Source organism: Rhincodon typus, chromosome 39 (genome assembly GCF_021869965.1).
Source record: "Rhincodon typus isolate 14 chromosome 39, sRhiTyp1.1, whole genome shotgun sequence".
Classification (NCBI taxonomy): Eukaryota; Metazoa; Chordata; class Chondrichthyes; order Orectolobiformes; family Rhincodontidae; genus Rhincodon; species Rhincodon typus.
This window is the reverse complement of record NC_063370.1, coordinates 6,793,822-6,820,463: the sequence shown is the minus strand read 5'-3', so window position 1 is coordinate 6,820,463 and position 26,642 is coordinate 6,793,822. Positions and strand designations below refer to the sequence as shown.

The following is a 26,642-nucleotide window of genomic DNA, read 5'->3' as shown; positions in this document are numbered from 1 at the left end:
AACTGACGACAATCACTGGAATCTCCAACACAAGAGCACTGTTTAAAAACACCAAGCCTGAATGTAATTGTTTCTGAAATTGGGATTGATAAAATGTCTTGATACAAGTTGCTAGTTCAAACACACAATGGGAAATTCAATTGAATTTTAAAGGGAAAATATATTTAAATCTTCAAATTTTAATTTAAAATAAAAGCCAATGGAAACAGTCTAGGAGGTTTTAATTTGTATCAGGAAAAAAATGGGTTAGATTGTTTGGGAAGAAATTCATTGACCACTGATGAAACCTTTCGCCTAAAAGCACTGCTAGCGCTGGGAAATTACTCAGCGTAACAATACAGCACAACATGTCAGATTTAGAATAATATTGAGGACTTGCCCCAGCTAGAGGGACTTTCTCTCATCGCACAAGGGTTTGTATGAGACCTGGGCCTTGGGATCGAAGATAGAGCTCCAAGTTCCAGCCATCACCCAGGAGTCCCTGACACGAACATAAGGCAGTGTTGAATATGTCTAAAGTAGTTTGAACTCATTAGTTTGTATATATCTAAAGGTGAACAAGCTAATAAAGTTGCTTTATACTGAGGCGTATGTGTCTTCTTGTATTCGTCTTGATCAAACCTTAAAGAACCCGTTAGGCACTTTCAGACTAACAATACATGTTTATCCCAAATTTTGCTTGTGACAGAATCCTGGAGGTTAATCTTCGATTCCTGGAGGCTTCAGGGCAAACCTGGAAGGTTGGCAACCTGGAGTACCTATCCCAGTTGCAGCTGAAGATGATCCCTACTGGAAAATGAAGGAAGACAGAAGTGGGCGCGACTGCACTCTGCAAGCCTCATTCCTCAGGGCACTGCAGGGAGAATGGTATGGATACTGGAACCATACAATGTATGGAAAGTTGGAATGAATTCTCGACAGCTATGTTATTCTGCCGTTCAAATGACAACTATAGGGGCTGGATCAGTCATTTCTCCTCATCTCAACCCACACCCTTCAAATATAATCTCCTTCTGTCACACAAAGGAACCGCGGACTTTTCCTCTTGGTGGTAGCATTTGCAAACTTTAGAGATTAAGAATGCCAACCACATGGAATTTATCTGCTGGAGTGTGCCTGTTCATCTGCTGTTAGCAGTCTTTAAGGGGGAGGTCCAAGTTAATTATTTTTAAACTACTTTCTTTCCTCTCTGAATCTTGCCTTCACCAAGGTCTGCTTCAGGCACTGTTTCCCGGTTTGCATTGTCCAGCCCATGTCCACATCAAAAGCTCATTCCTGAAAAGCCACGAGCTCTTTTAAGACCAGTGACCAAGAAGGCATGTTTCCTTCCTCTCTGTCCTCCCACCTACTTAGGACCTAGAAGCGAACCTTTGTCAATAGCATCCATTTGATGTTAATGAGACAAGGATTCGTCCTCATTGTACGCACATACATTGAACTCGTCCTGCAACTCAGCCACACCTTTCCTACACTGCACAGAGATTACAAATTTTTACACCCTGGTGACTGCTCAGATGAACAACGATGGGTCTCAGAATAATACATGGAAAACCATTTATCACAGTGTGTGTGTGCCTGTGTGTTGTAGTCCCTCAGAATGAGGATAACGTTGGTCACACCAACACCCTGCACGTGGAGTCTTTCAACATCGAGAGGCTGTTGCATGGCAGCTTCTACATGGTTCTGTCCAACAGGGAAACTCTCCTGTTTTTACTGCCGGCCATTGTTGTGTCAGAAAGACTTATAGATTGATGCTTAATCTGTTTGGCTACGTCATGGGACACTTTCCAAGATTGTCAAGTCTCGAGATGGATCTTGGACCAGGACCTTCTGGTACACAGGTCAGGATGCTACCTAATACACCACAAGACCTCCTGTTGGATATGTTACTGGGTGACTATTCCAGAGACTTGGATTTATCCAGAGCTCCTGAGGTGAATCCTCAACATAATCCTCAGCATGACAGTTTAGAACTTTGAATTTGGTTTTTAGAGCAGTAAATCTGAAAATAAAAACTGGTGTCAGTAAAATTGACCTTAAAATCCTACAGGTTCACTGACATCCTTTAAGGAAGGAAACCTGCCATGCTTTTAGCATTTGTAAACTTTAGAAATTAAAATGCTAACCACATGGAATTATCTGCTGGAGTGTGCCTGTTCAACTGCTGTTAGTGGTCTTTAAGGGGGAGGTCCAATTTAATTATTTTTAAACTACTTTTCCTCTATAAATTTTGCCTTCTAAAGTCAGCTTCAAGCGCCGTTTCCCCGTTTGCATTGTGCAGCCTGTGTGCACGTCAAAAGGATCAAGGTCTGGTCCACGCATGATTATCATTCCTCTGCAACGGTTGACTCTTAACTGCCTTGTGAAATGGCCCAGGGGTCAATTTGATGGTTTGCTGGCTTGCAATGCAGACCGAGACCAACAATGCAGGTTCAATCCCCAGACTGGCTCAGGTGATCATAAAGGTCCCTCCTTCTCAACCTCACCCAAGGCATGGTGACCTTCAGGTTAAACCACCACCAGTTGTATCTCTCTCTAATAAGTGAGAGCAGCGCTACGATCCTCTGGGATAATGGCTACTTTATGAAGTGACCCAAGAATTGCCATTCAATTAAATAATCATGGTCCTTCCCATGGATGGTTACCTCCTAACCAAACATTGATCTTAAATAAATCATAGCTTCAAAGATTATGATTTGTAATTTTTTTTAGTCATTTGTGGGGTGTGGGTATCGCTGGCTGGGCCAGCATTTATTGCCCATCCTTAGTTGCCCTTGAGAAGGTGTTGGTGAGCTTCTATGAAGGACTAAGGAGTTAAACTTCACATCTTTAAAATTTACTAGGTCCAAATAGCGCTGTGAGAAATACACAGGTAAATAAAACTGTGGGTGCCCAGGTTTCAAGACTTTGTAATTGGAATCGTGAAAAAGTACATTCACCTGCTAGCCTGGCTTCACAGGCCTCGGATGTTGAGAACCGGGGTTATTGATGGGCATCGACTGAGGAGTGTTCGATGTAAGAGGCAGCCTAGCAGAGAGCTGGCAAACAAAGTCAAGAAAGTGGCAGATGGAGTTTAATTTAGATAAGTGTTGCATTTTGGCAAGGCAAATCAGGGCAGGACTTATGCACTTAATGGTAGGGTCTGGGTGTGTTGCTGAACAAAAAGACCTTGGGGTGCAGGTTCATAGTTCCTTGAAAGTGGAGTTGCAGGTAGACAGGATAGAGAAGGCAGCGTTTGGTAGCTTGCCTTTATTGATCAGTGCATTGAATATAGGAGTTGGGAGGTCAAGTTGTAGCTGTACAAGACATTGGTTAGGGCCACTTTTGGAATGCAGCGTTCAGTTCTGATCTCCCTGCTATAGGAAAAATGTTGTTAAACTTGAAAGGGCGCAGAAAAGATTTACAAGGATGTTGCCAGGGTTGGAGGGTTTGAGCTACAGGGAGAGACTGGATAGGCTGGGGCTATTTTCCCTGCAGCTTCAGAGGCTGAGGAGTGACCTTGTAGAGGTTTATAAAATCATGAGGGGCATGGATAAGGCGAATAACTAAGTTATTTTTCCTAGGATAGGGGAGTCCAAAACTACAGGATATCTGGTCAGCATGGGCGAGTTGGACTGAAGCGTCTATTTCCATCCTGTCTATGACTCTATAAGGATGGAACAGACCCCTGCGTTCTTGCACCGAATGAATCGCCAAGTGGAGGCACCTTCTTTTACATAGCAGCTCCTGGTGTCCACCAGTCCGATTCCAGCCAAACCCACTGAAGAAGATAAGTACAAACACAAGCTATTGAAATAGATCTCAATAATTTAATTTAGAAACTTTAAACAGCTACAACAATAAATAGAAACCATAATAACAGATTATTAACAGGTTGCCAAACAATGACAATGTGCAACTTTATTTTCTCAACCCTCCAAATGGCAAATCAATTAGGAAACTAAAGTTTCCTAACACTGAGGTTGACAGTGGAACAATAGAAATAGTCTCCACTGCAGAGCAGCAGTAACATGTGCCAGAAATACCAGCGCAGCAGCACACACTCTCACCCAACTCCTTGCCTTTGTAATTTCTGCTTCCTCCATGCAACATCCTTTAATTGATAAACATTGACAATACACAATGTGATTGTCCTCACTGCAGCTGCCATTGCTGCTCTGGTGATTATCCTACGTGGACTGCACCTGACAGAACTACTGCTAGATTTGGATGAGCAATTCAGAGAGTCACTATACCAAAGCCCTGCCCTACAAAAAGACTGGCACAAAATACACGGCATAAACCTCATCGTGATTACCTGTAAAAGGACACTGTCGCAACTGGAAGTTGCCATGTCAATTTGGCTCAGCAGGCAGACTCCCACCTCTGGGTCAGATATCCTACTCTAGGACTTGTGTGTGTAATTTTGCACTGTTGGAGGATATTGTCCCGTAGCACAATTTTTTGGAAAAAAGCAGAGTTGATATTTTTATATGTTCTAGCTGATATTCCTTCCCATCCTCAACCAGTAAGAACAATTATCTGGCCAGAAAAATTGTACACAAAAATTGTTCCATCTTTAGCTACATAAACAACTGGGCTTCTAAGTAATTATTCGTGCCTGAGGGCATTTGAGATGATTCTAAATAAAAGCACTAGTATTTTTATTATAAATTTTACTGATGAACTTATCCCTTTGAAATAATCAGATGGTTAGATTTTATGCTTCTAATGTAATGGCTTTATAATGGATATGAATTGCATGAGTTGACAATTCAGGAGTGAGGAGTCAAGGGCAAAATGTGTTTCATTGAATTTTTGTGTTTCAGTGCCTGAAGAGAGCCCACTCTTCCAGTGTTACCTCATTCTGGGCTCCCAGGAATCCTGCCAGTAAACCGGTTCTGGGACAGGCCCGGAACATCACCACACAATAGTACGGACATGAGAGTCACAGTGAGCCAGCCCAGTGTTAACAGAGTGTTCCTGTCATGGTGCAACTACACTGCCATACGCTGAATATACACTGAACCGATAGATAGCTATTGAAGATTGTTCAGCTGAGAAACAGTCTGTAGGGCTCTCAGGACAGACTGGGGTAGAGTATGTTACATTGAGCAATGTGAGCTGACAGCAAAAGATTCATGCACTCGCTGTCAACTGCACTTCTGTAAAATAAAAAGTGCCTTGAATTATGGTTAGCACTCCAAGTGGACTATAAATTACCTTCACTGTGTACTGTTTACAGGCCAATTTAAACTAATGAGTTATATGCAAACTGTACTGACTGTAGAATACTTCAGTGACGTACTTTTATAAGAATCAGTCTTCAATTACGATATTGGCTTGAAGCAGAAAAACATTTACTTTTGGTTCCAAATGTTGTGCTGGTTAAGATGATGAATAGAATTCCTTTTCTTAAACTTAGGACACTCAGAGCCAGAATCAAACATTCCTCGGTCAAGTAAAGCATGATTAGACGCTGAGTAAAAACCCCTGTCCCATTGCACAATCTTAGATTGGACATAAACGCCAAGTAAAGTTGGTTCCTCTCTGCTTCAACAACACAGCCCAGCCCCAATCTCCGATGAGCACTAGTGAGACACTGCCCATTCCTCACAGCAGCCTCCCCTCTGCATTCTCAGTCAGATTACAACTTGTTGGCAAAGTAGAGATGGTTTTGTTGTTGCCAGTACCCACAAGGAAACGGCAGTCAGGCAGGGAAGGCCAGGGGTTGGGGGAGGGGGGGAAAGCGGCGGCAGGAGATTACCCAAACCCACTTCAGACTGGAATTAAATTCCAGGGTTGAAAGGGCAAAAATAATTTCAAGGAGCTGACATCTTTGCCTGTCATATAAGGAGATATCAAGTAGACTTTTTTTGCAACCAATTGGAGGTTGAACTGCTCCAGAGTACACAAGGCTGTGTGATAAAGGCGTGAGAACTCTGCAAACGACAGTACCCTCAGGGTCACACCAGCGACTCACTTGTAACATTAACATGAGCCAAGCCTGACAGGCAATGTCAGTGTACTTTCATTCAGACTTAAAAAGGATCTGCCAGCTATGAATGATAACTGCATCACATTCAAAAGCACCTGGACTGTGCATTGTTACAGTGGTGTATTTCACAGAGAAAACCATCGTCCACCTGAACCTTAGCTCCACTGTCCACATGTTCTCCCAGTGCTGCTATTCAGTATTAACTATTGCTGAAAATTTCTCTTTCACAATTCTCCACATATCTTAAAAGAGACGCAATGATTTCCCGGATTTTAAACTTGTCTTGGTTTTCCAAGATATTACTGAGTTTGTTGAACTTCTGAGTATATCAGGCCGTCTCACTTCAAGCAACTCTCGTATGATTAATGATGTTCTCCTGTGGCTCAGGTCAGATGGCCCTCTCCTGTTCTCGAATGGCAATGTGTTTGCATCTATTTTTCGGTGTGTATATGTGTGTCCTAGACGAAGAAGGCGTCTTATAGGAGATGGAGGGGTTCGGGCATCTGTACCTCCTCCCTTTCTTCACTCGATGAGCTGTCCAGCCTCACGATGCGGTTATTCATTTTGCTGAATTCACGGGCCTTAATGCTTTCAATGAAAGGGAAAAGCACATTCAGTATTTGCTAAAGGTCACGACTGTCAACCCTCCTAATTAATCAGGTCAACCTTTGACTGTGGACAATTCGAAAAGAAGGTGTAGAACACTTACCTCTTAGGTCACCAAAACAAGCTGATCAAATGAATCCACTTAGAACCTCACCATTTGCTGCGCTGATTTCCCTCACACTCCCCACACTACAGCCTGGCGGACACACTAAATGCAGACTACAGCTGGCTCAAACTATCAGTTAAGGGACTGTTTCAAACTTGCAGATCTTATTCAAGAGTTTAATTGACGTCTTTGCTTCATAATTCTCCTCTAAACAGTCAGAATCATTTGAGACTTTCTGCACAGAAGTTATTGAATCACTCACGTTTATGTGGGCTATACATGAGTTATCCAGCCTAATCTCAGTTTCCAGGTCTTAGTTGGTAATCCTGTAGATTACACAACATCAAGTGCACATCCAAGTGATTTAAAATGCAATGACAGTTCTGCCTCTACCAACTTTTCAGTCAATGAGTTCCAGGCTTTAAACTTCTGCTCAACTACCCTTCAAGCGTTTTACCAATTACTTTGAATCAATGCTCCCTGGTTACTGACTTCTCAATGAATGGAACTAGACTGTTCCTATCCACTCTATCTAGGCTGCTCATAAACTTATAGTTCAGAGTCTCTCCGTTCTCAAGGCAACAATTCCAGCCTATTTAATCTCTCCGCATGGGTCAAACTTTCCAATTCTGCCAAAAGCCTTGTAAATCTGCTCTGTGACAATAAAAAAAGGTTAATTATGTAATTCAAGGACCTAAACTAGATTGGGACTAAAAATAATTCCAAAACTTGTAATCAGTAGAATCCCTACAGTGTGGAAGCAGGCCATTTGGCCCATTGAGTCCACACCGACCCTCTGAACAGGATCCCATCCAGACCTACTCCATCCCTGAAACCTTGCATTTCCCATGGCTAACCCACATAGCCTGCATATCCTTGAACAATTTAGCACGGCCAATCCACCCTAACCTGCACATCTTTGGACTGTGGGAGGAAACCGGAGCACTCGGAGGAAACCCACGCAGACACAGGGAGAATGTGCAAACTCCACACAGACAGTCACCTGGGGCTGTGAGCCACTGTGCCACCCACTAATTCACTGTGTTTTTTTCAGGCGGGGTTGCAGTCCCCTAACATGATATTTCCAATACAACCTGTTGAGTTATGTTATTACTCACTTCTGGAGCAGGACTTGAATCAAAGCCTCCGCTCAGAGGTAGGGACCTGGATAGTGCCACAAGAGCCTTCTTCATCCCAGTAATCAGTTTACTCAACTTTCTTTAGACTGCTTCTGATGCAAGTATTTCCCTCCTGAAATAAGGAGATCAAGGCCCCTCAATATGTTTCAATAAGCCCAATCCTAAACATCCCATTTACTTGGTCCAACCTTAACCCACAGAGTAGGGTTTGTTAATAAAATTTGTCACGTTTTCTTTGACTGACTGGATAGCTCTCCCGTGGATTTCTCACCGTCTTACCAGTATGGCCGCCGTTCATTTTTTGACATGGTGCGCCATACGTGAGCCAGAGCTTTGGTAGCAACTGTAGAAGCAGTCCCAGGATGGTCACTGTGGAGACACAAGGAGTTTTGATCAATCACCTGAGTTAAGTATGAACAATAGAGAATTTGCACTTCATTTTGCGTACACACAATCTTGTTTTCCTCAAACTTTTCCTCCACCTTGGGTCCCCGCTGTAAAATTTAATCTTGATACTCTCTGTCCTTTGCTAATTCATTTCCTCCCAGGGCTCAGAACTATGGGTCTTGCAGCTCCCTTCCTCTAGTTGAATCGGCAACAACTATTTATAGCGTTATTGAAAGTATTAAAATGTCCCAAAGATAACAGCTGGAGAGTGAAGGAGCTAAGGTCAGACAGCGAAGGAGCTAAGCTCGGAGAGTGGAGGAGCTCCGACTGGAGAGTGGAGGAGCTAAGGTTGGACAGGGACATGCAAAGACGTGGTCTAAGTGCCAGGCCTTGAACCTGGAGATGGAGGCAGTCAGGGAGGAAGCAGAAAAGCACAGAGATTTAGGGAGCATGTTTTGTGAAGTGCAGAACATTGAGTGAAGACATTAGGCTTGGTCATTAAGTATATCCAAGGCTCAGATACAGAGATTTTTAATCAAGAAGGGAATCAAGGGTTACTGGAAAAAGGCAGGAAAGTGGAAGCGAGGATTATCAGATCGGCCATGATCTCACAGAATGGTGGGGCAGACTGGATGGGTTGATTGGCCTACTTCTGCTCCTCATCTCATGGTATCACACACTTTCTCTGATAAATGATACCACTCTCCCTCCCTCTCCTGATGAACGGTATCACAGTTTCTCCCTCTCTATGATGGAGTGAGTGAGACGGAGTGAGTGGTACAGTCCATCAGAGAGAGGGAGAGAGTGGGATTTAGGGATTGTATCACACACTCCCTCTCTCTGATAGACTGTATCACACTCCCTCCCTCTCTCTGATGGACTATACCAGACTCTCCTCCTCTCTCTGATGGACTGCATCACACACTCCCTCTCTCTGATGGACTATACCACACTCTCTCCCTTTCTCTGATAGACTATACCACACTCTCTCCCTCTCTCTGATGAACAGCTACCTGATGTACAGCCTCCTGTTAATACGACAGAACATGATGAAACCATTGACACATTTTTTCTTGAGTTGGAGTGCGCAGCATCTCTTCCTACGTATCTTGCCTTGGCTGAGGATCTTGCCACGTTTCTGTTTGCTCACAGCAGTTTGCTGTAAAATCTTTCCTCTGCAATATGGTGTCCAGGTTGTGTCATTGTCCTCCATGTCATCACTTGAGGACAGCCAACGTTCACTTTCATCACTGTCCTGGAAGTGACAGTCAGGGAGTCAGACAACTAGCTACACTCCAAAACACAACTCTAGTTTCAAAAGACGAGAAGCAAGGTTTTGCTAAACCTCTATACAATTACATGGGGGAATGTGAGATCTGTATAAAGTACAAGTTAAGGCTGAGCAGAAACATTGTGTTTAATTCCAGGCACTTCACTTTAGGAAGTAAGTGAAAGCATTGGAGAGGAATTTCAGTTCTGTGGAGAGATTGGAGAAGCCGGAACTGTTCTTTTAGAGCAGAGAAATTTAAGGGAGATGACACAGAGATGCTCAAAAGATTGGATGATTTTGAGGAGTAAAGGGGGGAGAGAATCTCATTCCACAACGGTCACTTCACCTGACGAAGGAGCAGCGCTCCAAAAGCTTGTGATTTCAAATAAACCAGTTGGACTATAACTTGGTGTTGTGAGACTTCTGACTTTGTCCAACCCAGTCCAACACCGGCGCCTCTATATAACGGCAGGAGAGTCAACCTCAAGAGGAGACAAATTTTAAATAAAAGAACTGAAGAACGATGTGATGCCATTTAGCTTTATGCAGCAAATGGGATGATCTGGAATGCATTGCCTGGAAGATTGGTGGAAGCAGACTCAATTGCAACTTTCAAAAGGAACGCGGATATACGCATGGAAATAAAATTTAAAAGTCAGTGCTGTTGGGAAAACATGAGACGATGTGGACAGCTCTTTCACTGACCTTCTTCTGTGCTGAAACATTCTATGGATGGAATTTACCCCTCTCTGGAGATGGCAAACAGTGAATGTAACTGGACAAGTAAGCCCTGGAGAGAAACTCACCCCATTCTCAGTCCTCGCCCCATTGGGTGGGAAGGTCCATGGATGGGTTTCTTGACTCGCCAGTAACTCAAGTGGACAATTAATATCTCAAGGTCCTCAACTCACCACTTTCCCGATCACCTGCCTCTCTGATAACAGGAAAGGTGGTTAGTTTCCTGACAGGGCAAACTGCATACTGAGTTAGCAGGGGGGAGGTCTTCCATTGCCCCAATGTGCAGGCAATCAGACATCTGCATGGTAGACAAGAGTGGCCTCTGAAAGCCAGTCCCCTGCCCACAAGAAGGAAAAATAAGACTCTCATTCTCTCTGCTGGATCCCCAGGGACATAGGCACAACAGAAGGACCTTAGGACCCAGAAGCTGCCAGCCTCTGATTGGATGGCAATCACTCGCTTGGTAATTCCTCATGTACTGATTGCTGGGCAACTTGGTGAAATATCTCACCAGTGGGGGCAAAGTGTTCATCATCATCTCACCTGCTCACCCCCACACTAAGAAAAGTTATTGGAAAATCGTGCCCAATAACTCCAAGGCTGGACAGCATGGTGACGCAGTGGTTAGCACTGATGCCTCAGTGTCAGGGACCTGGGTTTGATTCCACCCTCAGTTGACTCTCTGTGTGGAGTGTGCACATTCTCCCCGTGTCTGCATGGCTTCTTCTGGATGCTCTGGTTTCCTCCCGCAGTCCAAAGATGTGCAGGTTAGGATGGATTGGCCACGCTAAATTGCCCATGGTGTGCTGACAAGGTGTGTTACCCATGGGAAATGCAGGGTTACAGGGAGAGGATAGGGGGGTGGGGGTCTGGGTATGATGCTCTTGAGGGTCAGTATGGACTCAATGGGCTGAATGGTGTCCTTCCACACAGTAGGGATTCTACGATTGTCACAAGCAGTGTTTTCCATTCTGTCTCCAACTCAAAATCAAGAGCATTTTCCCAATATGTGAGCTAATCATGACTTAACAGGCCAGGGCTATATTCAGTGGAGAACAGTCTAATGGATCAAATGAAAGCTTTGAGAATTTGATCAGGAAGATGTTCAAAGACTTTTTTCTGTAAAGCAGGAACTAGAGGGCATGAGTTAAGTACAATAGGCCGATTGTCCCCATGTTGCTTTGAAAAGATTCTCTAATTCTTGTACTGAGAAAGGGGTGTTTAGAATGAATTTTATTTCATGCGAAGAGTTACTAGACTCTGAAACTATCACTGCGTTTAGCTGCTGAAGCTGAGTCAAACCTGACATGTAAGATAAAGGTATTGAAGGAGACAGAGAAAGACTGAGAAATAAGAATGAAAAAGATGTCTCTAATATAGTGTTTTCACGGGTCTAACCACAATTATCTCAATGACCTTGCTCTATGCTAAAAGTTCTAAATAGTTTGCAAGGAGTCACTTGTGGTTCACAGAATAGTTACAGCACAGATGGCGGACATTCAGCTCATGAGTCTGCACTGGCTCTCTGAAAGACTGCTATATTTGCTGAAATTCTTCCTTCTCCCCATAGCCCTGCACTTTGTTCCTTTTCAGATAATAATTGCTTCCCTTTTGAATTCCTGATTGAAGCTGCCTCCACCACACTCCCAGCAAGTGGGTGCGTTCCAGACCCTAACCACTTGTGGAAAAGCTGTTTCTCATATTACTTCTGCTCCTTTTGCCACTTTGCTTTGAATTGTGCTCTGTTACATGTTTCATGTTCCTCTTAGGCACAGGGTGTTTACTGAGCTGGGACCAAGACCCATTATTCACTTTATGCCTCAGAAGAACATTATTCTGTGATACTGTGCAACTCTCTGTGCGTGACTGACAATTCAACTGGATTGAGAATGTGTAAAACTCACTTCATGCAACAAACATAGGTGATGGTTAAAGCTTTCGTGTCAGTAACCAAGACCATGTTCGAACCCCGACTGAGAAGTGATATCAAGACACTCACACAACAACATAGTCAGCAAACGTATGACTGATTGGACAGCATAGGAAGGTTAGATGCTAGCCTTTCACCTTAAGGATCCAGGGTCAAACCTAAACAGAAAGCACTGGAAAAACTCAGCAGGTGTGGCAGCAAATGTGTCAAATATGATTCTTTTTCAGAACCTGAAGCCAAATGAGTTGCAAATAAGAGTCATATTTGATGCTAAAAGTGAACTCAGTTTCTCTCTCCACAGATGCTGCCAGACCTGCTGAGTTTCTCCAGCACTTTCTGATTTTATTTGAGACCTCCAACATCTGCAGCATTTTGCACTCGGTTAAATTTAGGTTAAATTCCAGTCAGAGTATCGAGCAGTTCAATTCCTGCAACACAATGCAAAGAAACCACTAAAAGGCAGTTTCATTTAGAAAAGACTTAGAATAGGTGAGAGAAATTAAAAATAAAGACATGTATTTCTACAAATATTCCTCAATTGATCACAAAACTCCCTAAGGATAAAGAGGTACGTTTGAATTGAAATCACTGTGATAATGCTAAGGGTGACAGCCAATTGGTGCACAGAAAGTTTCCACAAACAGCAATAAGATAATGATTGACTAATATATTTTAGTGAAGTTGGTTTTAGAATTTCACTTTGAAATAGCCTCTATATGGAGTAAGAGGGCAGGCTCAGCTTTAACCTCTCTTCAAAAAGATGGCATCTCAGACAATTCAACATTACTCTGGAGTGTCAACTTTCACTCAAGTCACTGTGTGGGACTTCTCCCACAACTTTCTGACACAATAGGCAACAACTGCATTATTACAGCCTGAAGTTGGCTTGGGTACATTGTTGGGGCAGTGTTGAGGAAGCTTTACTCTCCATCTAAGCAATGATGCATCTGACTTGGGAGACTTTGGGATTGGTTTAAAATTACCTTGATGAGCATAAAAATATAACTGTACATAAGTGTCTGTATGAAGGAGAGATGATCATGGTGGAGTAAGTCACCTCCGGCAGAAGATGTCTCTCCCACTTCTCTAAGCTTGGGCAAATCTGGCAGGAATTGTCCCCTGAGGATGTACTGTCAGCTTGGCTGGAGTCTGTCTTACTTGTCTCACTGTATGGTAGATAGCAGTGGTCGAAAATGAAGGTTGACTGGAACGAGTCAGAGGTCATTGGTGGAGTTGCTGGCACAATTTGATCTGGATCGTCCTGGGTAAAAGTAAAGCAAGGAAGACATCCATCACCTACAGCACCAGCTCCTCAATGCTGTCAAGCCCCTGCCCCCAAACACACACCCCACCTTCTAGGTGGAAAGCTCGACTTCTTAATCTTTCCCTTCCTCCATTTCCCTGAAGACACTGCTTCTAGCTGCTCCCCAGGCAGTTTCCCCAAGTCACCCAAGTGTTCATTCATCATGGTGATTATTAGTAGGTGTTTTGACCATTTACAGGATCACATCCAAGGCCCATTCTGTCTTTCCAAGTACTCGCATCCCAGCAGGATTGACTGGGAGTGTGATACCTGCCCAGTTTTTCTTCCCGTCTCATCCAGGGTACAAAAGATATTTTAGATCACAGAATCCCTACAGTGTGGAAGCAGGCCATTCAGTCCATCGAGTCCAACACCGATCCTCCGAAGTGCATCCCACCCAGACTCAACCCCTATCTTTTCCCTGTAACCCTGCATTTCCCATGGCCAATCCACTCAGCCTGCACATCCCTGCACCCTATGGACAATTTAGCATGGCCAATCGACCTAACCTGCACATCACTGGACTGTGGGACGAAACTGGAGCACCCAGAGGAAACCCATGCAGACACAAGGAGAACGTGCAAACTCCACACAGTTGCCCCAGGCTGGAATTGAACCCATGTCCCTGAGCAAGTGTGCCACCTTAGATCTGTGCATACTTAGAATCAATCTCAAAACCTGCAGGCCTGAATGTCTCAGCACTAAAACAGTGGTACGTGCACAACAAAACTTTCAAGTTCATTCATGAATCAATAAAAAGCTGCAACAGATAGATCAAGGATAGTTGCTGATGGGTTTGCCATTCTCTTCTGAGAGAGCTGATCTTGGCCAGAGTAATAACTGGAACGATAATGGACTGGCAAGAGCTCTAACTGATCAGGCTATGTTAATCATCATCCAGGAAAAACAGTGACCAAATGCGCACAGCAAGATCTCACTAACAAGAATGAGATAATCTGTTTTTAGCAAATGCTGATTGAGAGATAAATATTGACCAAGACACTAGGGAGCAATCCCCTGCTTGTTTTCAAAATAGTGCTGTGGAATCCTTTATGTCAGCTTGAAAGGGCAGTTTAAGGTCTCATTCTAAAACCGGTACCCCAGATAGTGCTGCACTCATTCAGTGCCACACTGGATGTCAACCTAGATATGTTCTCAAGTTTCCAAGGTGGCAATTCTGACTAAGAAGTGAGAGTGTCACCCAGGAATAAGTGTCTTCAGAACAGTAAAGGGCTGATGTTGAGATAGGATAGTGTGAGATACTGAAATTAAAATGTCTATACTGTATTCTAAAAGCTTTGTGCCAGCCCCATGGAGTTAGTACCTTCAAAGGGAGATTCCAGGAACTGTTCAGATATTGCTGGTTTTGACCTGCATTAGGCAGCTTCAAGTCTCCAGGTCTGTTTGCTGGGAGTTCAGGGCTCAGACACACAGTTCCAAACAAGGCTGCAAGGAGGAAAGTTATAAGGTTGTGGCAGGAAATCACAGGTTCGCTTTTCAGTCTAAAATGTGTAATTCAATGACTGGTGGACAAAAAAAACAGACGTCAGCGAGTGAAACAGCTCCGAGCATATGCAGTCAGCTTCAGTTGATGAGCACAAGTCCCTGGGACCTGAAGTCACAGCTAACTGACTCAGCTGTGAGAGTGTTACCAACTGAGTCACAGATGCAACTTACTGGGTAGTCAACATATGAGGAAGAAGTACCAAGTCCCTCTTGTTGCTTAATTTTTGTTTATAGGATGTGGGTGTCATTGGAAGTGCTGAACTGAACGGCTTGCTAGGGCAGTTTCAGGAGCAGTTAAATGTCAACCATGTTATTGTAGGTCTGGAGTCACATGTAGGCCAGACTGGTTAAGGACAGCAGATTTCCTCTCCTAATGAAAACTAGTTAACCAACATTTTTATTATACTCAATCATAATTTCACAGTCACCGTTATTGTGACCAGCTTTCAATTTCAGATTTTATTACCAGCAGAGATGAATAGCTGAAGACTTCAACAAATTAAAATGAAAATTAAGCTCTAATCAGATGCACTGAAAATTTACACCCCTCTCTGTTTTTTTCCACAAAGCTGAGTCAGAATCTTGCAATCCCCTACCTAACCCAGGGGAACATTAGCACCACACAAAATGCAACAGTTCAAGATGGCTGTGCACTTGCAAACCCCGAAACTGCCTTTTATTACCAAACTATTATTGCCCTGAGAAGGTGTCCACCTCTTGACTGCAAGATATCAATAGATTAGGATCACAGATCCCTACAGTGCAGATAGAGGCCGTTTAACTCATTGAGTCTGCACCAACCCTCTGAACAGCATCATACATGGACCCAGTCTCCCAGCCTATCTCAATAACCCCGCATGGGGATTTTACCATGGCTGATCCACCCATCCCTGGACACTATGGGGCAACTTTCTTTTTAAGCATGACCTACCCACCTAACCTGCACATCTTTCGACTGTGGGAGGAAACCAGAGCATCCAGAGGAAACCCACACAGACACGGGGAGAATGTGCAAACTCCACGCAGACAGCCACCCGAGACTGGAATCGAATCCAAGTCCCTGCCACTGTGAGGCAGCAGTGCTAACCACTGAGCCACCATGCCATCCTATATCAAAAGCATCTGTTATTCTTCTGGTGACGAGTTGGAGGGCAAGCTCCACAGCTGCTTTCTTATCCTTACCCATTCCAGCAGCACCTGGAAACAGATCCATAAAAAGACGGAAAATTTAAGATCAGATTTGACTTGAGCAGAGCTAAGCACGAGCCTGTCACAGAGTCATACAGATGTACATTTGCCTTACGCAAAGATATGAATCCCGGGTCAGGTAGCTAGATAGCTGATTTGTCATACAGAATGACACCAACAACATGGGTTTAATTCCTGTAGCACCTGAGGTCATCATGAAGATCCACCTTCTCAACCTCATCTCTTACTTCAGGCATGGTGACTCTCAGGTTAAACTCATCACCAGTTATTTCTCTCCAGTGAGTGAGCTGCCCATGGTGCCTCTCACTTTATCTCTAGGTAGTTAATTAGCCATAATCCATAAGAGACCAGAAGTATGTCTTTCCTATAGAGAAAGACAATTGTTTATAAAGTTTGAAGGGCAGCATTACACATCAAGTATGAGATTAGGTGAGGAGGCAGGTCTGCATGAACCATCAGCTGTGGCATACAGACTGAACCCATGCTGTTGGCATCATTGTGCATCTAACTAAATGAACAAACTTACTCCCATTCCTTGGTCTCTTTGGCACAGAATTGCATTGGTGCAGTTACAAAGGAAGCCAATGACATGGTGATAAACTCATCGTGTAAAAAGAACAGGCACCTCAGCATTTGCCCATTGCATAAACCAGTGTTAGTTTCAGGTCTCAGTTCCACTTGGTGTGAAAATAACAAGTGAAATTGTAAAATTTTGATGTATTGAGAGATCACTGGTGACTTACATATTGGGAATTCCTGGCTATGACCACTTTCAACCGCACATTTCTGCATTTGGGAGGAGGAAGTTGAGTTTAGTAATGTGACAGTAGAGGTTGATAGTTGGGAAGGCAAATGTTGAGGATGACACAAAGAGTCAGCCGAGGAATATAGAAGGGTTAAGTGAGTAAGCAAAAACTTGGCAAATGGAATATAATATGGGAAAACGTCAGGGTTATGCCAGGAAGAATGGGGAACTGAATATTATTTAAATGAAGAAAGATACAGCATAATGGGATTTAAGATCCATGTCCATGAACCACAAAAAGCTGGTATCCAAGTTCAGCGGTGATAGGGAAGGCAAATGAAATGTTGGCCTTTATTTCAAAAGGAATGGAGCATAAAAATAGGAGGCTTTGCTAAAACTAAACAAGTCACTAGTCTGAACACAGATGGGATGCAGTGAACAGTTTTTTGGTCTTTTATCTAAGGAAAGATATACAGTTCAGAGAGGGTTCACTTGTTTAATGCCAGGTATGGTGGACTGTCTTAGGAGGAGAGGTTGAATAGATTGGGCCTGTACTCATTGGAATTTAGAAGAATGAGAGGCAACATTATTGAAACATACAAAATTCTTAGTGGACTTTACAGGGTAGACACAGAAAGGTTGTTTCCTATTTGTAGGACCAGGGGGTGTAATCTCAGAGTAAGGGGTCACACATTTAAGACAGGGATGAGGAGGAATTTCTTCTTGGCAGAAGGTAGTGAATCTGTGGAATTGTTTACCACAGAGAGCTGTCAAGGCTGGGTTATTAAATATTTTCAAGTCAGATAGATTTTAATCGGTTATGGGATAAAGGTAGAAAAGTGTGGTTGAGGATTTTCAGATCATTTGCCATGATGTGGAGGTGCCAGTGTTGCACTGGGGGTGAACAAGGTCAGAAGTCACACGACACCAGGTTTATTTAAAATCATAATCTTTCGGAGCAGATGAAGGAGCAGCGCTCCAAAAGCTTGTGATTTCAAATAAACCTATTGGACTATAACCTGGTGTTGTATGACTTCTGACCATGATCTCATTGAATGGAAAAGCAGACTTGATAGGCCAAATGGTCTACTTCTGCTCCTACATCTTATGACCCTTACGGTGTCACTTTCTGCCAGCTGAACCAAGCCAACAGCAAAAACACCTTGTGAAATGGAGTGCTGAGAAATTGAATTTTGATTTGAAACAGCTGATCAGATAGCTGGATTTACATACTACATTGAACTATTGCTCTAAGTCATGGCCGATATAGGTCGCAACTTCTCAATATGTATTATAAGAAATCCAAATTTCTTTTTAAATACAACAGAAGAATGTTTACTCTTCGCGGAGATGTTTTAGTTGAGATTTTGTGCTTATCAAGGCACGAATGGGGTTTAGCACTGCAAAATAGTCAAAGGGCTTGACAAACAGTACTAACACAATCTCTTTACCTTGAGTTAGGTTTTCCTTCCTGTCTTGCAGAAGTTGAACATGTCGCCCTGGAGATGAGAAGAGAGAAGGACTCAAACCCAGTGTTGCCTGTGGCCCCGACATAGCCACGGAGTCACTGATAGGAGAATGAATCACAGCTCCACCTTGGGAAAGAATTATGTAGATCAGAGTCTGCCAACAGATCTCGACTGGGGTGAAATTATATGGCATGATATTAGCAAATGATCCTCTGTACTATTTCAGCTATGGTGCAAACCCTTTCAAAATGTATTAAACTATCAAATTACTGTGTTGATGAGTGTCAACCTGAAATAACATGTCTCCTCTGCTAGAGTTCTTAATTACTTGCTGCGTAATTTTCAGCAAATTTTCCTCTTTGCTAAACCAATCCACAACTTTATTGCTAATATCACAAAGAAAGATTTCAACTGTTAAGGGCAGGCAGAAGGGATTACTTTAATTTGGTGTCACGTTCAGCACAACATCATGGGCCGAAGAGCCCGTTCTTGTGCTGTATTGTTCTATGTTCTATCTTTGTGCTATTCATTGTTGTGAATTAACTTTATCCATTTTGCACCTTAATTTTATTCCCCTCTTCAGTTTGCATCAGCTGTGAGCAGCATTTTTACATTCAAGTATCAAGGCTATAGATTTAAGTCCCACTCTAAACATTAGAGCACAAATTCTAGGCTGACTTTCCCAGTGCAGCATTGAAGGAATTCTATATTGTTGGAGGTGCCAGCCTTTGGATAAAATATTAAACTGTTCTGCCTCTCAAGCAGACATCAAAGTTCTCACAGCATTATTTCAGAACAGTACGGGAACTTTCCCTGATGCCTTGGTTAATATTTATCCCTGAATCAACAGCACTAAGAAAAGATTCATTATCTCATGACTGTTTGTGAGATCTTGCTACGTGCAAACTGGCTGCCACATTTCCTATGACTACTGTTTAAAAATACTTCATTGGCTGTAAAACATGAAGTTTGCAATGTCCTGAGGTTGTGAAGGCCACTGCAGAAATACAAGCCTCTTTTTTTTATCTCCTCATGCTGCTGACTCTTGCTGGTTTACACTTCCACAAGCAGTCACCTCTGATAACTCAGTCAAATGGTATATTTGCACATCTGAAACCAGAGCCTGGTGTTAAAATATTCAACTATGAAGGATGGAAATATAGTCGAGTCCAGTTTTGCAGCAAACGGACTTGATAGCTGTCAGGAAAGAAAACAATGAGGGATTTTTGTTTGATTCATTAGCATAAAAGTGCAGAGGACAATTGTGACACCTCAAACTATATCTTTGCTGAGATCACCTTACAGGTCACAGCAAAGAACCATCATATTTGTATGGCTCCAATTCAAATAAACCATCATTAGAGTAATTTTATTGGTTGGCTATCCAATAGTAGAGACAAGAGAAATAAAATATGAGATTGAAAGCACCTTTCATTTTAGCTTCTTTACTAGAAAAGGGAGATGACCACCTGCAAGGGGAGGTGATGGCCTAGTGGTATTATCACTAGACTCTCAATCCAGAGACCCAGGTAATGTTCTGGTGACCAGATCCTGCCATAGCAGATAGTGGAACTTGAATTCAATAAGAAAAAAGTTGGGATTAAGAGCTAAAGATGACCATGAAACTGTTGTCAATTGTTGGGAAAAAAAAACAAGTGGTTTATTAATGTCTTTTAGGAAAACTGCCATCTTCTGCCCTCCTGACTTGGAAATATAATGCCATCCATTCAGTGTCAAAATTGTGGAACTTCTTCCCTAACAGTGTTCGGCAGCATCAGAGGAGCAGGAAAGTTGACAGTTCGGGTTTACACCCTTCATCAGGACGGTGGAGGGGGAAAGGAGCTCAGGGAAGGTAGGTGGGATGGTGATAGGTGGATGCAGGTAGGGGTAGTTGGTCAGTGGGAAGGGTGCGGCGGACAGGTGGGCAAGAAGATGGACACGTTGTGTCAGGTTAAGGTGATGGGGATGAGAGGGTGGGTTGGACATGGGATGAGGCGATTTTGAAACTGGTGAATTCTATGTTGGGGTCATTGCGCTGTAAACTCCCAAGGTGGCATATGAGGTGTTGTTCCTCCAGTTTGCGTGTGGCATCATTGTGACACTGGAGGAGGCCCAGGATGGACATGTCACCAAGGGAGTGGAAGGGGGAGTTAAAATGGAGTAAAACTCCTCATGAGCTGTTGTTGAAATGGAGTAAAACTCCCCCTCCCACTACCTTGATGACATGTCCATCCTGGGCCTCTTCCAGTGTCACAATAACGCCACACATAAACTGGAGGAACAACACCTCATATTATGCCTTGGGAGCTTACAGCTCGATGGCCTCAACATAGAATTCACCAGTTTCAAAATCTCCCCACCCCCTCCCTCATCCCATGTCAACCCTCCTCCTCATCTCTGCCTCCTCGACCTGATATAACCTGTCCATCTTCTCTCCCGCCTATCCGCCCCACCCTTCCCACTGAGCAATCTCCACTATCTCCTACTTGCACTCAACTATCACCATCCCACCTACCTTCCCCCAGCCCCAACTACACCCATTTATTTCCGAGCTCGCTTCCCCCTCCCCAGTCCTGATGAAGGGTATAAACCTGAAACATCAACTTTCCTGCTCCTCTGATGCTGCCTGACCTGCTGTGTTCCTCCAGTTGCACATGGTATTGACTCTGACTCCAGCATCTGTAGTTCTTGCTATTAACCTAACAGTACTGCTAGCCACAAACGAATTGGAGTGGTTCAAGAAGGCAGCACATCACCACCTTCTCCAGGAGAAACTAGCCAATGTTGTACACATCACTTCAATGAATTAAAAAAAACTTTCCGTTCCAAATTAAAGGACATAATTTACAGTTTTCAGGACAACAGCTGTTATGTTCAAACAGGTTATTTCAAGGAGCATTACACTCCATCGTGTGCTCACTGATTACGTAAGTAAAAATGGTAAATTATTTGCACACAGTATGACTTTGCACACAGCATGACTCCAGCAACAACAAGTGAGATTTAATCTTTTTTGTTGTTGGTGTTGATCAAGAGGCAAGTGGCAACAACAACTTTCTGTTCCTAATGAAACAATGCTATAGGGTCATTTTCCATCCAGCAAGCAGCATTTAAGCATGGCTGTGCAGCCTCTGAGGAGAAATGGACAAAATCATGGAATTTAATCCTCAAAACACTACAAACAATTTATAAAAGTCCCATGTAATAATTACAAAATTTACTTTATTTTATACCAAAAAACTGTGGACACATTTCTGACCTTTGGTCTCCTAAATTGCTAATTTTAAAGTGAGATTCACCCACCTAAGACATTTACACTATAATAATGATCAAGGCCTTCCCTTCAGCATCTTTTTTCTAGGCAGTAAGAGAAATGCTGCTGAATTTTTTCCTGGTATATCTCCATCTTGCTTCCTCAGAGTTCACACGATTTCAAATTTGGAGATTCTGGGAGCTGGCAGCTCAGCGAATTACAAGATGAGATTTTGGTGTCCAGAGATCCAAGGCAGCAATACTTGGAGCACAGTTTGATTTCTGTCAGCCATGCGGCCCTCCTAAGTCCTCATGTGTTTATCTGTAAGTGGGTGTGGCCTAATGGACTGGTCTCTGAAACCTTATTGCTGCTGCCAAAAGGGCCTTTGATAAGGCAGGTGTTTAATTTGTTTGTAGAAACCCTGCTTTTATATTAACTCATATAACCCCCACCCCCCTCCCAACTTGGTCAAAAACCAGTCACTGAGCTGCCTGATCAGCAGCTCCCAGAATCCCCAAATTTGAAATCGTGTGAACTCTGAGGAAGCAAGATGGAGATATACCAGGAAAAAATTCAGCAGCATTTCTCTTACTGCCTAGAAAAAAGGTGCTGAAGGGAAGGCCTTGATCATTATTATAGTGTAAATGTCTTAGGTGGGTGAATCTCACTTTAAAATTAGCAATTTAGGAGACCAAAGGTCAGAAATGTGTCCACAGTTTTTTGGTATAAAATAAAGTAAATTTTGTAATTATTACATGGGACTTTTATAAATTGTTTGTAGTGTTTTGAGGATTAAATTCCATGATTTTGTCCATTTCTCCTCAGAGGCTGCACAGCCATGCTTAAATGCTGCTTGCTGGATGGAAAATGACCCTATAGCATTGTTTCATTAGGAACAGAAAGTTGTTGTTGCCACTTGCCTCTTGATCAACACCAACAACAAAAAAGATTAAATCTCACTTGTTGTTGCTGGAGTCATGCTGTGTGCAAAGTCATACTGTGTGCAAATAATTTACCATTTTTACTTACGTAATCAGTGAGCACACGATGGAGTGTAACGCATTGAGTGTAATGCTCCTTGAAATAACCTGTTTGAACATAACAGCTGTTGCCCTGAAAACTGTAAATTATGTCCTTTAATATGAAATGGAAAGTTTTTTTTTAATTTACTGAAGGGATGTGTACAACATTGGCTAGTTTCTCCTGGAGAAGGTGGTAATGTGCTGCGTTCTTGAACCACTCCAATTCATTTGCTGCTAAGGGACCTGCTGAAAGGATCAGGTTTGGGTAACCCTTTTTCATAGCTTGCAAGCAACTTGTCTGCACTGTCTGAAAGATGAGATCTCTTTTACAATGATTAGAAATGTACATAAATGTTCCAAGTGTGTGGTAAGACTGCACTGTATGACCCTAAGTGCAAGGGGAATCAATGGTTACAGGGTAAAGGCAGGAAAATAGATGTGAGGAATGTTGAATCAGCCATAATCGTATTGAATGACGGAGCAGGCCCAAGGGGTTGAATGGTCTAGTCATGTTCCTATTTCTTATGGCCTTAATTCAACTGGTGGCCTGCTTCTAGGTGTCTGCTCTGTAACAGAATGCTAAGAATTTCTGTGGGGTTCATGGACAATTATGAGAATAAGGTTTCGCCTCGGCCTGTTCCTGTAAGAGTACTGAATATAGTATGACATTCAAAACAAACACACAAAATCCATTACTATCTTAGTTTATCACTTATCCAGACTAATGATAACTTAAGAGTCATAGAGCTGTACAGCATGGAAAGAGACTCTTCAGTCTAACTTATCCATGCCGACCAGATATCCTAAGTTTATCTAGTCCCATTTACCAGAATTTGGCCTATATCCCTCTAAACCCTTCCTCTTCATGTACCCATCCAGATGCCTTTTAAATGTTGCAATTGTACCAGCCTCCACTGCTTTCTCTGGCAGCTCATTCCATACACGCACCGCCCACTTCGTGAAAAGTTGCCCCTCAGGTCCCTTTTAAATCTTATCCCTCTCAGCTTAAACCTCTGCCCTCTAGTTTTCGACTCCCCTACCCTGGGGAAAAGACCTTGGCTACTCACCCTATCCATGCCCCTCATGATTTTATAAACTTCTATAAGGTCACCCCTCAGCCTCTGATGCTCCAGGGAAAATAGCCCCAGCCTATTCAGCCTCTCCCTATAGCTCAAACCCTCCCAACCCGGCAACATCCTTGTAAATTTTTACTGAACCCTTTCAAGTTTCACACCATCCTTCCTATAGCAAGGAGACCAGAATTGTTCATTAATCCAAACTAACAAAAGATCTGGTCCCTGACACATTCACTTCTTAGGACTGTTGTGCTTTCTAGCCTGCCCACATAATCAGCGTCCTGTCTTTTTTTTAAAGACGGCACTGAAACCGTGACGAAAGAAAATGTCACACCTCGAGGGGATTCCTGCGGAAGCCAGGGACTCCGGTCGACATCGTCATCTTCATCGTGAGAGGACAGGTAGTGAACCAGCGTCTGATCTTTCATACTGTGAATGAGGAGGAAAGCACAATAACTAACAGCCTCTGACTTTACAGCTTTCCCCTTGCTTGTGGGAAATCACTACAAAAACAAATGTTTAATTTATTAAAGCTCCTTTAAAAGTAGTAAAACACACTGAGGCATCTTGTAGATATGTTAAACAAAATTTGACACTGAGCGTCATAATGAGATGTAAGGAAAGTGATCAAAAGCTTGGTCAGAGTTTAAGGAAAATAAAGAATTAGTGACAGTAAGGTCCAGGGAGGAAATTCCGACACCAAGGTAAGCATCTGATGGGAGCGTCTGCCAAAGGTCCAGGGATAAAAATCGAGTATGTGCACAGGCCAGAATTTAAGGAGCACAGAGATCTTGGAGAATTGTAGGGCTGAAGGAGGTTACAGCAATAGGAAAGAGCGAGGCCATATAGAGAATTTTGAAATTCTTCAACCAAGAGCCAATGGAGGTCAGCAAAGATAGGACGAAGGATGACCATTTAGTAGTACAAGAGACTACTGTTGTCTACTGTTGTGTTCTGAGTCAATCAGCACCTCCAACAGTGGAGCAGAGAATTGAGAAAAAAGACATGTTCCTGGATTGTCTTTGTTACCTTAGATACGAAGAGCTGACTGAGGCATCATAGATGCTGGAGTCATGACTGCAATTTGTCTTTCTCTCCTCGTTTTCAGAGGACCACTTTGGATCATCACTTGTCTCATATATCCCTGTGATGGAAATTTAAATTAATATTCAAAGCCTAATGATTTCACCTAACGAGCCGTTGTGACTGCCATTACAATTCGCACAAGCACCATTGAGATGAAAGGCCAATTTTGCTTTCAGTGCTGTTAAATGTGGACTCTATCCTTGCTCTTCAATTCAATTCAGGGAGATACCTTGCTCTTCAAATACAGCCAATGGGACTATTAAAGTCCAGTTGAACTAATGAATCAGACAGTTGTAGCCCAGGCATCATGATTCAACACCAAAATATGGCATTTCTGACAAGGCAACACTGCCTCCACAAACTATGCCGAAAGATTAATTTATGCACTCCAGCCCTGAAGTAGGCCTTCAATCTGGCTTTCTGACTCAGAGGTGAGAATGCCTCCAACTGAGTCAAACTGATGCTTGGTTGCCATTATAACAGCATAGAATCACAGAATCCCTGCAGCATGGAAGCAAGCCATTTGGCCCATTGAGATCACACCGACCCTCCGAAGAGCATCCCACCCAGCCCTACCACCCTACTCTATCTTTGTAACGCTGAATTTTCCATGGATAACCCAACTAATGCACACATCCCTGGACACTATGGGGCAATTTAACCTATCCACCTAACCTGCACACCTTTGGACTATGGGAGGAAAGTAGAGCACCTGGCGGAAAAGCATATAGCCATGGGGAGAATGTGAAAACTCCACACAGATGGTTGGCCAAGGGTGGAATCAAACTCGGTGCAATAAGGCCGCAGTGCTAACCAATGAGCCACCGTGCCACACATAAAATTTAAAGAATTTTTATCAACAATTATGGATACTCAGAGAACCATCATCGTATTAAAATCAATTTCATGTGCCTTTCATTTGTTTTGTTTTGGAAAAAATGTTTCTTACGTTGAAAGTTTCTCTCTTTGTTGACTGCCCGATCTGTGAGGAGACATAATCACAGGCTGTAGGCATAGCCGCTGAGTATGTGGCATTGACCTGGAATAGTTCAATACTAGTCACTCTTTGTACTCTATCCAACACTGTAGAATATCTGTTGGAGAGCACTGGGAACTAACCATGGCAAACCCACTGGCCCAATACAGCAACTCTTGTACATAAACAATTTTAAACCTTTTAATGTCTAGTCTGAAATTTTAATGGAGAATTGAGGAAGGTCGCATTGTCAACCTATTGAAAGCTAACAATGTAATGGCACTGCCTGTCCCCAGGTTGCAAATGGCTTCCGTTCTTGAGTACGTTCACAGCTGTCACACAATACGGAACAATATAAAATAGCCATTTGTAAGTGCTAGGAAACAAGTCAGAACTTTAAAATTAATATTTTCACACCCGAGTGGGGCCTTGTTCATAAGTACAAGTGTTCGTAAGTTGGATGTATGTAATTCAAGATCTGTCCATACTTCTTTTGCATCTGTTCAGGTTCCCCAAGTTCTGTGGACCAGTCCTCAGCAAGGCTGACTCCCAAGCTTAATCCAACCAATGTTGAACCTGTTGTTGACTTTTTCTTTTGCAATGGAGCTGGCAAACTTGCTTCGTCCAACAACAGGACCTGGCGCTGCAATTCAGCAGGCAGGAAAATCTCAAGGTTAAACGTACGGCCCAGAGTTCTGTAGTACACTTACACCAAGTGAGGAATCACTTTCATCTCAGGCCCCAAACTCACTCTTCCTTTCTCTTCCAATATTCAATCATTAGGTTCAGAAAGATGGCACTTTATAATAAGTACAAAATCAGAAGTCACACGACACCAGGTTAT

The 26,642-nt window shown here is 43.0% G+C and overlaps 1 protein-coding gene across 1 annotated transcript in view; it reads right to left on the bottom strand.

Annotated features, from left to right (window-relative positions):
- Positions 1-3,838: 3,838 nt before the first annotated feature.
- LOC109923047 (meiosis initiator protein) overlaps positions 3,839-26,642 on the bottom strand; it is a 61,436-nt gene continuing 38,632 nt past the window's right edge. Inside the window, exons 8-15 of the mRNA XM_020523092.2 lie at positions 24,766-24,880; positions 24,071-24,165; positions 18,368-18,511; positions 14,781-14,902; positions 13,211-13,414; positions 9,229-9,470; positions 8,108-8,197; positions 3,839-6,565 (exon numbers count right to left, since the gene is read on the bottom strand). Coding sequence (XP_020378681.1) covers positions 6,454-6,565; positions 8,108-8,197; positions 9,229-9,470; positions 13,211-13,414; positions 14,781-14,902; positions 18,368-18,511; positions 24,071-24,165; positions 24,766-24,880 — 1,124 coding nt within the window. The 3' untranslated portion in view covers positions 3,839-6,453. The remainder of the gene's footprint in view (positions 6,566-8,107; positions 8,198-9,228; positions 9,471-13,210; positions 13,415-14,780; positions 14,903-18,367; positions 18,512-24,070; positions 24,166-24,765; positions 24,881-26,642) is intronic.